Genomic DNA, 12,712 nt, shown 5'->3' on the forward strand with positions numbered 1-12,712 from the left:
TAATATATCACTGTTGCATCATTTAATATATTTGCTACTAATACTCATGCATCACTTATGTAACTGAAGTAATATATTTTCGTTCAATAATTACAAATTAAATTCATTAAAACAATAAAAAAATATTAATAATAAAAAAGAAATTATTTTTCAGATAAATATCCAAATGCATACAAAAGTCTAATATTAAAACGGGAACCAAACATAAAAACCATAGTAGCTAATAAAATAAATAATCCAACCAATGGTCTAAACTTAATTATTAAAAGTTTATGCGCCGTACTCTAATCCAGATGATCTCTGTTTTGGGTTGCCTGTAAAAAAATCAGATTAGATTTATTTCTTTTGAAAAAAAAGACTAATGCTTAAATTAAATAAATAAATGTTTAACATAAAACTCGTAAAGTACCTCAGAGTTTTGTTGATTGACCAAATTTGATAAAATATCAGCAAAATTTGGTTGATTGGCCAAGTTTGACAGAACACCAGCTAAATTTGGCACCGCTCCATTAGTCTACATATAAAAAGTAATATTTAGTAAACAATATAATACACCAATAAAATACAAAACAGTAATTAGTATAAAATAACCTGAATAGTAGTAGCACCAACTAATTGTTGGATCATTCCTGCTAAATTCTGGACTTGACTTTGCAATCCTGAAACTTGTGACTTTAGCTCAACAACTTCAGAATTTGACGCTGCTAAATTTGGAGTATTGGACATTTTCAATAGCTTTGAAGGTGTAGGTCCACGTCCTAGGCACCGGACTCGTCCTGATCGCTCTGGTCCAAAAACTTTGGAATATTCATCGTCTAAACTTGCAGTGATATTTGATCTTTCAACTGAAAGATTTTCACTCATCAAAAGTGTGAGTTCATCCTGAAATATTTAAACAATATAAACATGTATAATTTAATGGTTTTATAAATATTAGTTATAAGCTTTTATATTTAAAGGAACTAACCGCACGACTCTTTGCTTCTTCACAAACAAAAGTTCCATCAGACTTCTTACGGCTTGCAATGAAAAATTCTGCTCTGCATGGTGTTCTTCTTGTTTGGTCTTTCTAAAGAAAATATAAGAAAAAATATTTAACTTATTGTCCAATATAAACATAAATATGTACCTACATGAATGGTTTGAAGAATCAACAAATTATGCAAACTCAAATTACTTACAATGTTGCGTCGCTTCCTTGCAAAACTCTTTCTTCCGCAGACATGTGGCAAAGTATTCTTTTTCTGGTTATTGATATTTCGTTCACGCATTTTCTGAAATTTGATATGTAATACTAAAAAGTTAGTCCCAAATCTAGTAATATGTATAAATATATTGTATATTCAATACATAAACATACCTTCCATTTTTCAGTGAATCTAAAGAAAACAAAACCATTCCACTGATCTTCCGGAACCATGGCAGGACGATTCAGAACTGTTTCAGTACGGTCACTCCGTTTGTACATCTTCCAGAGACGAACTTTAAAATCCTTACATCTGCTCCCTAATACACTTAGAACATAGTTCTTTTTTGTGTCCGGGTTATCAAACCAGAATTTTGTCTATAACAAAAGTCATAGATTTTTTAGTACAAATTACTAGTTAGAAAAGTATAAACCAATAACTATGTTGCAAGAGTAATAATATTTTTTGTTACCAGAATAATGTCCCAGGCTTTGTCCTTCCTGTGAGGAGCAAATACCCTCCAATCGGCATAGTCAATTGGCAACAAATTAACATCATTGCTCAACTGACCTAACCAAGACCCCAATAAACCTCCAGAATCTTCATCAGGCTGGCCACAATCTTCATCAAAATGAACTATCACTCTACGGTTTTGCAGTTTCCAAACTTCTTTTGTTGTCAACGTTTGTTCTTCTATTTCTCCATTTGCATCTATTTAATAATCAGACAATGCATTAGTTATCAAAACTAAAACTAAATATATATCAGTTACATAACACTAATAGGTGTCAATAAAAAAACTGAACGTTACCTCTGATTTGCACTTTCCATTTGAAAGTGTTACACTCTGGAGCAAACTGTGGTGGACAACTGAAATCCAACTGCGTCTCTAAAAACTGCGAATCCTCCGGTGCTTGTGTATCATCAGAATCTGTGAAATCCATAACTCTACATAGAAAAATATAAACCTAGTTAATATTGAGAAATATACTGATGAAATCACATTAAAGATAGTTAAAACTATTAATATTTGAAATCATTATGTTATATAACCTGAACTGTAAGCGCTATAAATATTTACTTCTTCAAAAAAATATTATGATAGGCTACTATCCCCCATGTCATATAAATCTCTAGGTTGGACATGCACAGCAATATTCCATCCTTGCTCACATGGATCTTCTACATAATACACCATTTTTGCTTGAGAGGCCAAGACATACGGTTCGTCTTCTTCTTCATCCCCCGTGTGTAACAAACGATCAAAGTTCACCATGTTATGACCATAAACATCATGTTTGTAGCCTCGACTACTGCGAGTATCAGCCCATTTACACTTGAAAAGCACAACTCTAAAAGTCTCATAGAAGTTTAGTTCGATAACTTCTACTAACTTCCCATAATAAGCTATATCTCCTGCTTTAGGATTTTGATCACGCGAGCTCGCATAACTCACCGTATTAGCATTCACATAAACACCACTGTTTTGTGTTTTCAGGCCATCATCTCTTCCTGATGCTCTAAACTTATAGCCATTGATATTATATGATGAATATTTCACTACTTTTTCAGACGGGCCCAAAGCTAAGCATCTAATATCGTCAGACACACCTTCAACATCATTTTTTTCTACCCTATCTTTAAGCCATTTCCCAAAATTAAGATGCACTTCTCTGTCAACATCTAAGACGTGATTCCGCTTGCTTTGACGAATCTTTTTCTTGCTAAGCTCTTTTTTGTATCGCCTAAATAAACCATTTTTATAAAATGGTTTGTTAGTTAAAATATAAAACAATTTAAATTAGAGTACATATTGATTAATATATAAAACTTACTCTCTCAAATGATCCAGGAATTGACAATTTATCAATATAAACCGATGCGCCTGTTGTCTCTCGACATAACTAAGCGTATAAACCTGACCAGCTCCGACAAATCGGCCTACATTTGGGAAACTTGATTGAATCTCCGAGTTTAGATTATGATTTTGCACTAATGAAGGCCGATCATCAACTCTTCCAACTCTGTTGAATCTTGTCTCTATATCATTGAGATACATTGAGCAAAACGTAACACATTCATCAGCCAAATATTGTTCGCATATAGATCCTTCAGGTTTGGCACGATTACGAACATAGGATTTGAAATGTCCAAGAGTTCTGCACATATATTAATTAGTGAGATACTCCTATATTCACCAGTCATGAAATATTTATGTGACTAATATTTTACGACGATTACCTTTCAATTGGATACATCCAGCGAAAAGCCACTGGTCCACCTTGTTTTGCTTCTTCGACGAGATGCACAGTTAGATGTACCATTACCGTGAAAAACGAGGGAGGGAATACCATTTCCATATGGCATAAAGTCATTATAATATGCTCTTGTAGTTTATCTAATTCATCTGGATCAAGGACCCTTGCTGATATACTTCGGAAAAACCGAGATAACTCAATAATGACAGACGCTACATCCTGTGGGAGCAGATTCCGAATTGCTATTGGCAATAAATCTTTCATTATAATATGAGAGTCATGACTTTTTAGACCAGATAGCTTGTGATTCTTTACATCAACACAGCTAGATATATTAGATGCATATCCGTCCGGCAGCTTTACATTTTTTAAGACACCTAAGAAAATGTCTTTCCCACTACGATCCAAAGTGAAACTTGCTGGTGCATATTTATCATTATTATCAGGCCACAACTCAGAGCGAATACCAAGCTCACGGAGATCTTTTCTAGCACTTAAGTTATCTTTTGACTTCCCCTTGTCGTCTAACAATGTGTAAACAATATTGTCAAACACATTTTTTTCTATATGCATAACGTCTAAATTATGTCGCAGGACCATGGATTCCCAATACGGCAAGTCAAAAAATATACTCTTCTTTTTCCACTGTTGATCATCACACTTTTCCATACCACTCCGGTCTCTCTTTTTACCAACCAATTCACGTCTCTTTCCAAGAGTAATATTAACTCTTCCTTGTTGATCTTTAATTGTAGAACCTGTTGGTGTAACCGGTGGATTTCTAAGTTCTACGGTTCCATCAAAAGTAGCTTTATTTTGTCGATACTTATGATTAATGGGAAGGTACCGACGATGACCCATAAAACAGTTTTTTTTCCATAGCGTAAACGTCGACCAACGGCATCATAGTTGCAGCTTGGACATGCCAATGCTGTATAAGTATTCCAACCGGATAAATTTCCGAAACCCGGAAAATCACTTATTGTCCACATAAGAGCTGCTCTCATGCTAAATGTGTGATTTGTTGAAGCATCTCGAGTTTGAATTCCATCAAACCATAACTCCTTTAGTTCTTTGATAAGGGGCTGCAAGAACACATCAATATCATTTCCAGGCATTTTTTTTCCAGGAATAACCATAGAAAGGATCATCGATGTTTGCTTCATTGATATCCATGGAGGAAGGTTATATGGAAATAGGATCACCGGCCATATACTATAATTTGTACTTAATGTACCAAATGGGTTAAAACCATCAGTGGCCAAGCCAAGACGAACGTTTCTTGGATCCGATGCGAATTCGGGAAACTGTAAATCAAAAGCCTTCCAAGCTCCACCGTCTCGAGGATGTCTAAGCTTTCCATCACCGTCAGGAGCAGTTGCATGCCATCTCATATCAGAAGCTGTTTTTGACGACATAAATAGTCGTTGTAGACGGGGTTTTAAAGGAAAGTAACGTAAAACCTTTGCAGGAATTTGTTTCACTTTCTTTGTTGACTGAGATGCCTCGCCGCTAGCTGTAGAACTACCACCTTTCCATCTAGATGCTTCACAAATTCCACATGTTTCTCTATTTGCATTTGCTTCCCAATATAGCATACAATCATTTGGACATGCATCGATTGATTCATATGTCAGCCCGAGCTTGCGAATAACTTTTTTCATGTCACCGAATGAATTGGGAAATTTCGCTTTCGGAAAGGCTTCTTTAAGCAATTCAAGCACCATAGAAATTCCCTTATCGCTGATCCCGCACATACACTTAATATGATACAACTTCAGCACGAATGTTAACGTTGTAAGCTCTGTGCAGCCAGGGTAGAGGTTTTGGTTAAAATCAGCAAGCAACTCATCAAAACTAGTTTCATCGTTGGTACTTGATGGGTTATCAGCACCGATTGGTTGGTCAGAAGAACTAGATCCAACATCTGTATTCATGTCGATTCTAGGAAAGAGATCATCCAAAAGATTTGCCGTTGAATTAGAGTCATCAGGGGCATGAAGGATTTCTGTTGCTTTTCCAGTAGTATCGACATCCTCTCCAGGTAAAACCCATTCCGTATAAGAGCTTAGAAATCCGAAACACATTAAATCACCTTCAATATCTTGTCTTAGCTTCGATTTGGATAGAGAACAATGATTACATGGGCATTTTAACATGTCCACTTTAATTTTGCCAAAGGCAAAATCTAGGAATTTTTTTACGCCATTTGTATAGTCTCGAGATAAACGAGACTTGTTTATCCATGACTTGTCCATAATGACCTAAGAAATATACATATACATATACAAATTTAGTTAAACAATTATTTTTAGTATATAGTTTTTTTTAGTATATAGTTAAAGTAACGATACATATGATTTCATCACATAAATATTTTTTAGTTAAGAAGGTTCATTACTTGGCTGATAGTCAGATATCTAAGTTGTTATTGTTAAGAGTCATACATTTTAAAAATGATTGGTTGTCAGATTTTAACACTAAAACTAAACAAGCGTAGGATATTCATAGAAATCTTATAAACCAGTCAAAATGATATAAAAAAACTCATGATTTCAAACTCAATAGATCCAAACAAATCAGATATTAAACCTCAATCAGAATAAGAAAATAGAACCACAAGTACGATGTTATTCTTAATTGTAATACATATTAAAAATGAATGGTTGTCAAATTTTAACACTAAAATTAAACAAGTAGGATATTCAGAGAAATCTTGTAAACATGTCAAAAGGATGTAAATTCGTGCTTTCAAACTCAAACTATCCAAACGAATCAGAGATTAAACCTAAATCAGATAAGAAATCAAAATTGCAAAAACGACGAAGCAACAATTAACTGACAAATACTAAATAAGGATTAGATTGTCCAGAGAGCAGGGGATTCTTTCAATACCAATGAATAAGAAATCTATGTAACCAAATCAATAATTTACTTGTTTACAGAGATAGTCACGAGTCAATAGTCTACCTTCACTAGCTATATTAACAACGTAAAGAGGTAGTATGGTTTACCTCGCAAAACGCCGTAAGCTGATTTGATTCACTAAACTCGTCAATGATAGGTTTCTCTAAAGATATTATGGTGAGTATTTGATATATAAAGATATTATGTATAGAGATATAATTCACTTCCCGCCGAACGTAGAATATTTTAGGGGATCTGAAAACAAAATTTGTTTGTAAATAATTATCAACAGGAACAAATCTCAGCCACTATCTATTAAAATATACACTTATACATAAGTTGTTAGATTCATTATTTATCTTCTCAACAGCACAAGGAAATGTTTTTTTTAATTATTAGTTTAGATCTACAAAATTTAACGGATATGCATCTTCTCAATTAGTTTATTAACCATAAAAAAATAGATAAATTAATGTATCAGTTATCTAACCGTTACAAATTCACTATATTAGCGTTATTGTCTGAAAGTGATACAAATACATATTTATTAGCGACACTTATAATGAACCGACGTTATATTAGCATTAGTTTTGGTAAGTGATACAATATGTATTTATTAGCATCACTTGTAATGAACCGACACAAAAAGAATTTACAATGGCATCACTTATTAACGCTGATGTAAAACTGTGGAAATTGCATCATTTATTTTTAAGTAATTCTAATTTGTGTCGATAAATTTTCTGATACATTTTAACTGATGCTACAGACCTTGTTTTTTGTAGTGAACGGAGACAACAAAAGTTCCAAACATCTTTGACCTTCATCATACGTTAGTGAAGGATGCAACTATGCATTAAAACAGTATTTTCATATTTTTGAAATTTTTTTCAAAATCTATGTGTTAACTCCTACGAAAATATTGAATTTTTTTGGTAAATGCATATGACCTTTAGTGTTGTTTTAAAATTTCTAAACATATTTTACATTTGTATTAATGTATAATAAACTCTCTTTCATGGTACATGGACATCGTTTTAATATTTTTGTCAATTAATTTAGTAAAACTTCATAGTAGTCCCTAAATTGTGGACTAACCACTATAAAAGCGCTATTTTCTAGAGAAACGGAGACACCAAAAGTTCCAAACCTCTTTGCCTTCATCATATGTTAGTGAAAAATGCAACTATGCATTAAAACAGTATTTTCATATTTTGAATTTTTTTCAAAATCTATGTGTTAACTCCTACGAAAATATTAAATTTTTCGGTAAATGCTCTATATACTGAAGTCTGTGATCTTTAGTGTTGTTTTAAATTTTATATTCTTAGTTTTTTTAGTTAAAAGTTAAGAGACGGTTTCTTATATTCCGCTAAGAATTCCAAAATCGCCCATTAATCATACTCTAAGATTGTGTGGAGATTGGAATCCCAAGATGCAATGACACATGGAAAATGCCAACTTGTTTCAGCTGATATTGTAGCTGTATTGGCTAAAAAGGCCTCCATCAACCTCCCAACTCTTGACCTTCTTCATATATTCATGCAATATATCATGTTATCTTTATTTTATTAACAAAGAAATTTTTTTGATGAATCTCCATGCATGATCTATAATGTATTTTTATAATAATGACTAAGATTAGCTTTTACTGTGTTACTAGGGGTGGGCGTTCGGGTACCCGTTCGGGTTCGGATCGGGTATTTCGGATGTTCGGGTATTTCGGTAAAGGGGTATAAAACCCGTTCGGGTATTTTCTCATTTCGGGTCGGGTTCGGGTATTTTCACTTCGGGTTCGGATAATTTCGGATATATCCGAACTCCAGACAGAAAAAAAAAAAATTAAAATGCATATTCTGTTTTGCCTTCAAATAATTCCTGATAATATAAATAGTCTAAAACACACATGAAATGGAAAAAAACAACAGTAATCCATCCATAAACATAGTGAAAACATCAACAAAGTTCCTAGATTAAGCAAACAAACCGAAACAAGCTAAAAGAGTTTCTACTTCTAAGCATAGATGATGATACAAACCAAAAAGCTTCCTTGTATCCTTCACACTGTAAGTGAAAAAAAAAACAGATTTGTCAAATTATAATACTGAACAATAATCACAAATTAGTAACAAGTTAAGCTCGAACAGAATCTCATGCACGTGATCAAAACTGAATCAGACTCTAAGGCTTTGATCATCATACACGAAAATTCTAAGCAGAAGACAAACACAATCAAAGGGAATCATACATCTAATCATCATACATACAGAATCAAAACAAAATCAATAAAAAAAAATAGAAAATCACCTCAGATAGTTTTCTCGATGTCGATGTCACCGAGTGAGACGGAGAAGAGGGAAGATTATTAAGGGTTTCCAGTTTGTCAATTTATGAAATTAAATTTTAATAGATGAAGGATTTGGGAATCGTTAATTTCGGGAACTCTAAACGACGAGTAGATTGCTAGACTAGATTTTGGGAAAGGAAATAAAATCATAAAAGATAAGGTCTATGTTAGGGTTATTTAGTTTCGGTTATGTTCGGGTAGGTTCGGGTATCGGGTAATAACCGATCGGGTTCGGTTAACCGAAAAGGGACAGGATAAAAACCGATCGGGTATTTGGCACTAACCGAACCCGAACCGAACCACTTACTTCGGGTCGGGTTCGGGTTCGGGTTCGGGTATCGGTTATTATGCCCACCCCTATGTGTTACACCAGACATGATCCAACCTCAACATGATGGTTTTTTCAAAATGTCGACATATAGAGAAAAGTAGCAGCACATTGACATGTTTTCTTTTCTACATGTACTAAAAAAATAATTATAGTAATTTAGCAAGAAATTGGCAGCAGAGAAGAATAATACAAGAAAACGAATCTTATGATAAAAGCAGCAATGAAAGAACATGCCTTTCAGAATCTGACAGATTAATAAACCGCTGTTTTCCCTTTCCAATTTAGTGGAGTATATAAAAAGTTATTAAACACTTCCAGTGCGCCTAGTCACATGGTCTATGCTCTCTATTAATGGTATAAAATGGACGGACTAACTAAAAACACTTGTTTCTAAATGCGACAGTAATCTAAAATGCTGCAAACTCTGCAAGTGCATCTTAAAAGAAATGGTTTAGATCTATACATTTTTAAAATAGATTCTCCCATAATTTTATTTCAGATTCTATTATTTCCATTGCTGAGTTAGATTATGATTTTGAAATGAGTAACGTTTAGTCTCTCACTAATGTTTTATTCGGCTCTTCGAATCTCAGGCAAACTTAACAAACGATACTCATAACCCACATATTAGGGCAAAAAGAGCTTCATTTAACAAAAAGAAAAAAAAAACTAATTAAGAGAGATCATCGCTGGAGATCCATCATTCTCGAGAACTCAGTGAAGCACACGAATCCGTTACCGTCATCGTCAACGGCCGCTATCATACGCTCGCACTCCTCTAACGTGCACCGCTCGTCTCCAATAGCCGAGAAAACTCGGAGAAGCTCCTCCGCCGAGATCTTACCGTCGCGATCCGCGTCGAAGAACTCGAACGTCTCCTTCAGCTCGTCCGAGCCACCGCGAGACTGATCATCATCGACGCAGCGGCTGGCGAGCTCTTCCAGGCGAACCGTACCGTCTCCGTCGCAGTTCACCTCCTTGAGCATGACGTCGATCTCCTCCTCCGTCGGAGGATCGGGACCGAGGCGCGTGAGGAGCGACTCGAGGTCGTGCCTCGAGACGGCTCCGTCGTTGTCTCTGTCGATGAGCTTGAACGCCTGGAGGATCTCGACGTACGAGTAGGGAGAATGAACGGCTGAGACCTCCGGGAGGATGCTGGTGGGAGTGACGGAGCCTCCGGTGACGGCGGGGGAGTGATTATTACACTCGTCCGCGGCGCCGGAGGAGAAAGAGGAAGCGGTGGATTTAGAGACCGTTGAACGGTCTTTGGATCTGAACAAACGTTTTGGATTCAGTTTTGCGAATTTCATTGCGGGAAATAAAAGATTTATTTTTGATGGGGAAAGTTTTTTTAAAGTGGAGAAGAAAGGAGAGACAGTGGCGAGGTTAAATGGGAGAGTGAAGTGTGTTGAGTTACCCATTGGGAGTTTCCTGGAAGTTTCCTAGTGATGATCTTTTTTATCGTGTTTCACAGTTCATTTCTTTTTAAATTTTATTTAATGTAACTGTACTTGCATTATAAGTTTATAACTGAAAAGGCTAGTAAAAAGGCGACTTTCTTTGAATACGTGCGACTTTTTTATTTGTTCCCTTTAGCTGCTTGTGTGTGTAATGTGTTTGTAGGATTTTTCGGATAAAAATCTGCAACTGAATATGTATATATTAAAGTTCAGGAGATTAATAATTCTTAATCATATTGAAGTAATAATACTCATATACTGGTATACATAAATATGCTTTGTTTAGAGATTTTTTTTTGTGATGAAACTGTTCAGCTCTTTACTATATACGTTCAAAAGATAAACTGTTGAACACTTGAGCTATTATCATGTAAATATTTTTGTTTATACTTGACAAAAAAAAAGTTGTTAAAACGAAAATGTATATTTTTAAGTCTTTATTTCGAAACCAATAAGGTTTCAAAACCGTAATTTAAAAGCTTGCTGGGAATTTTAAATTGGATACTGGAAATAAATTATGCAGCTATAAATAGGATAAATGTAACTTTCTACAAGTTGATAAATGAATGGAAAAAATATTCGAGATATTGGGGTTTTCGTTAGAGTAAATATCGGTAAAGATAAGATAAGAACAAAGATTATCTACCTAACCTAACAAACAAAAAAGACTAAACTTCAATGTCGATCTTGACAGGTTTGGAAAAGCAGACAAAAGTTTAGGGACATTCTTAATTGTAGTTTGAAGTTTGTCGTGTGTCGACAGAATTTTGTTTGTTTGTTCAATGGTTGTTTTAATAAATAGCTCTCTGCTTCTTCAAGAACAATGTAATGAAGTAATTTAACCAGGATAACTCTCAGTTAGTAATTAATACACGGTTAGTAAACTTATGAAGTGGTTATATTGATGTGATAATGCGAAAGAGTCCAACACATATATAGAACATTATGGTATTATTAACAAACTATGAGGAGAAATCAAGGGCATTTTGGTCCACCAAGCTTAGTCTTCCAGTTGTTGTAGCAAGGACAGACTTGCTTGTTGCCATACGTACCTGGAGGAACACACAAGCACTTGGTACAACATTTGTTGCAGAAGAACAAACATGGCTCCTTGTATTTTGTATTCGAGCATCTATGTCCACACCGTGGCCCACACTCTATAGTATAGTTAATGGGATTAAATTTTGCATTCACCACAGATAAATTAGACTAATTATTGGTGTACCTCGGAGCTGAAGACTGCCTTCCGTAGTACCGTTCTGACAAAATTAACAAGAAGACTCAATGCATGTCAGAAAGGGTTTTGTGGATTTCATGAAAGTCGTTTTTCTATGAGAAGCTCACTTGAGAGCTATTGTGATGCGGTTGAGACTGCGGTGGATGTGGTTGTGGAGCAGGAGACTTATTAGAGTGTATTGGCTGTGAAATTCAGGACGGATCAAATAAAGTTGGATGAAAGTGAAGAATCGAGAAAAGTATTTACATAGTTCATAAATAGAAAGAGCGTTTGTGAACATTACTTACATGCATTTGGACAGACATAAGAAGGTGTAACATAACAATGGAGAAAACAATGAGGTTAAGTTTGGTTGCCATTTTTAAAGAACCGGAATGATTCTATTGAAGCTCAAGTAGATGGTTTCTTTTGCAAGCTAAGCTAGATGTATATAGTCCATGAAATTGTGATAACAAACGAAAACGAAACGTATCACAGGTGTATCGTTGCTGCTTTAAGCCCTATCTCTTTCTCGTGACTCCAAAGTTTATTTTCCCCATTTAAGTTAAAAAATTACTTTGTATTTTTGTGGTTTGTTTCTAAAGTTTTTGGAAACGAATTTCATCAAGAACGACACACACACATGGCTATAAAATTTTGGGATTCCAAAGTTGGTTTACTCTTCGGCCATCCCGTGATCTAATTGTGTTTGCATGCATAGCCAGTGCATGTGGTGAGTGGTGACAATAGCGTCAGTTAGAACTTAGAACATTTTTTCGTCAAAGGTGTGAGTTCAGAAAGCTTAGAACGCATCGACCTATCTCTGAAAACCTAACAAACTATAATCTATTTACATTCATTTAATGCCTCCACTTCCCTTGACCATAAACTGGCTACGAAACTGCGCCGAAACCCTTCACTGAAACTAGAAGTAAAGTCAAAGCTGTAATTTTATTATCCATTCCAAAAACAAAAATCAAAGTCTTGTTTTTTTTTCTTTCACACT

At 34.9% G+C, this 12,712-nt stretch overlaps 3 protein-coding genes across 3 annotated transcripts; all 3 read right to left on the reverse strand.

Moving 5' to 3' along the window:
* Positions 1-284: 284 nt before the first annotated feature.
* LOC106433963 lies at positions 285-2,131 on the reverse strand. Its single transcript, XM_048779160.1, has 8 exons — positions 1,999-2,131; positions 1,660-1,898; positions 1,361-1,564; positions 1,182-1,274; positions 968-1,069; positions 592-882; positions 410-514; positions 285-314 (listed from the first exon to the last, which is right to left on the reverse strand). Exons 1-8 carry the CDS (start codon positions 2,129-2,131, stop codon positions 285-287), a joined length of 1,197 nt encoding a protein of 398 aa, XP_048635117.1.
* A 7,432-nt stretch (positions 2,132-9,563) lies between these two features.
* On the reverse strand, positions 9,564-10,569 carry LOC106407461 (probable calcium-binding protein CML36). Its single transcript, XM_013848324.3, has one exon. It carries the CDS (start codon positions 10,449-10,451, stop codon positions 9,714-9,716), a length of 738 nt encoding a protein of 245 aa, XP_013703778.2. The 5' UTR covers positions 10,452-10,569; the 3' UTR covers positions 9,564-9,713.
* Positions 10,570-11,370: 801 nt separating this feature from the next.
* Positions 11,371-12,183, reverse strand: LOC125609094 (gibberellin-regulated protein 13-like). Its single transcript, XM_048780009.1, has 4 exons — positions 12,015-12,183; positions 11,835-11,909; positions 11,716-11,749; positions 11,371-11,647 (listed from the first exon to the last, which is right to left on the reverse strand). The coding sequence occupies exons 1-4, from the start codon at positions 12,084-12,086 to the stop codon at positions 11,466-11,468; spliced, it is 363 nt and encodes a 120-aa protein (XP_048635966.1). The 5' UTR covers positions 12,087-12,183; the 3' UTR covers positions 11,371-11,465.
* Between the last annotated feature and the right edge of the window lie 529 nt (positions 12,184-12,712).

The sequence above is a fragment of the Brassica napus genome, chromosome A5 (assembly GCF_020379485.1).
Source record: "Brassica napus cultivar Da-Ae chromosome A5, Da-Ae, whole genome shotgun sequence".
Lineage (NCBI taxonomy): Eukaryota > Viridiplantae > Streptophyta > Magnoliopsida > Brassicales > Brassicaceae > Brassica > Brassica napus.

What these genes read in the sequence shown, in the direction of transcription:
- LOC125609094 (XM_048780009.1), bottom strand. Translation starts at nt 12,086, where the DNA reads ATGGCAACCAAACTTAACCTCATTGTTTTCTCCATTGTTATGTTACAC. An exon ending in TTATGTCTGTCCAAATGCAT is followed by an intron (nt 11,910 to 12,014) that starts GTAAGTAATGTT and finishes TGAATTTCACAG; the next exon opens with CCAATACACTCTAATAAGTC. An exon ending in AGGCAGTCTTCAGCTCCGAG is followed by an intron (nt 11,648 to 11,715) that starts GTACACCAATAA and finishes ACTATACTATAG; the next exon opens with AGTGTGGGCCACGGTGTGGA.
- LOC106407461 (XM_013848324.3), bottom strand. Translation starts at nt 10,451, where the DNA reads ATGGGTAACTCAACACACTTCACTCTCCCATTTAACCTCGCCACTGTC.
- LOC106433963 (XM_048779160.1), bottom strand. Translation starts at nt 2,131, where the DNA reads ATGGATTTCACAGATTCTGATGATACACAAGCACCGGAGGATTCGCAG. An exon ending in GATTCACTGAAAAATGGAAG is followed by an intron (nt 1,275 to 1,360) that starts GTATGTTTATGT and finishes ATCAAATTTCAG; the next exon opens with AAAATGCGTGAACGAAATAT. An exon ending in CAAGGAAGCGACGCAACATT is followed by an intron (nt 1,070 to 1,181) that starts GTAAGTAATTTG and finishes TATTTTCTTTAG; the next exon opens with AAAGACCAAACAAGAAGAAC.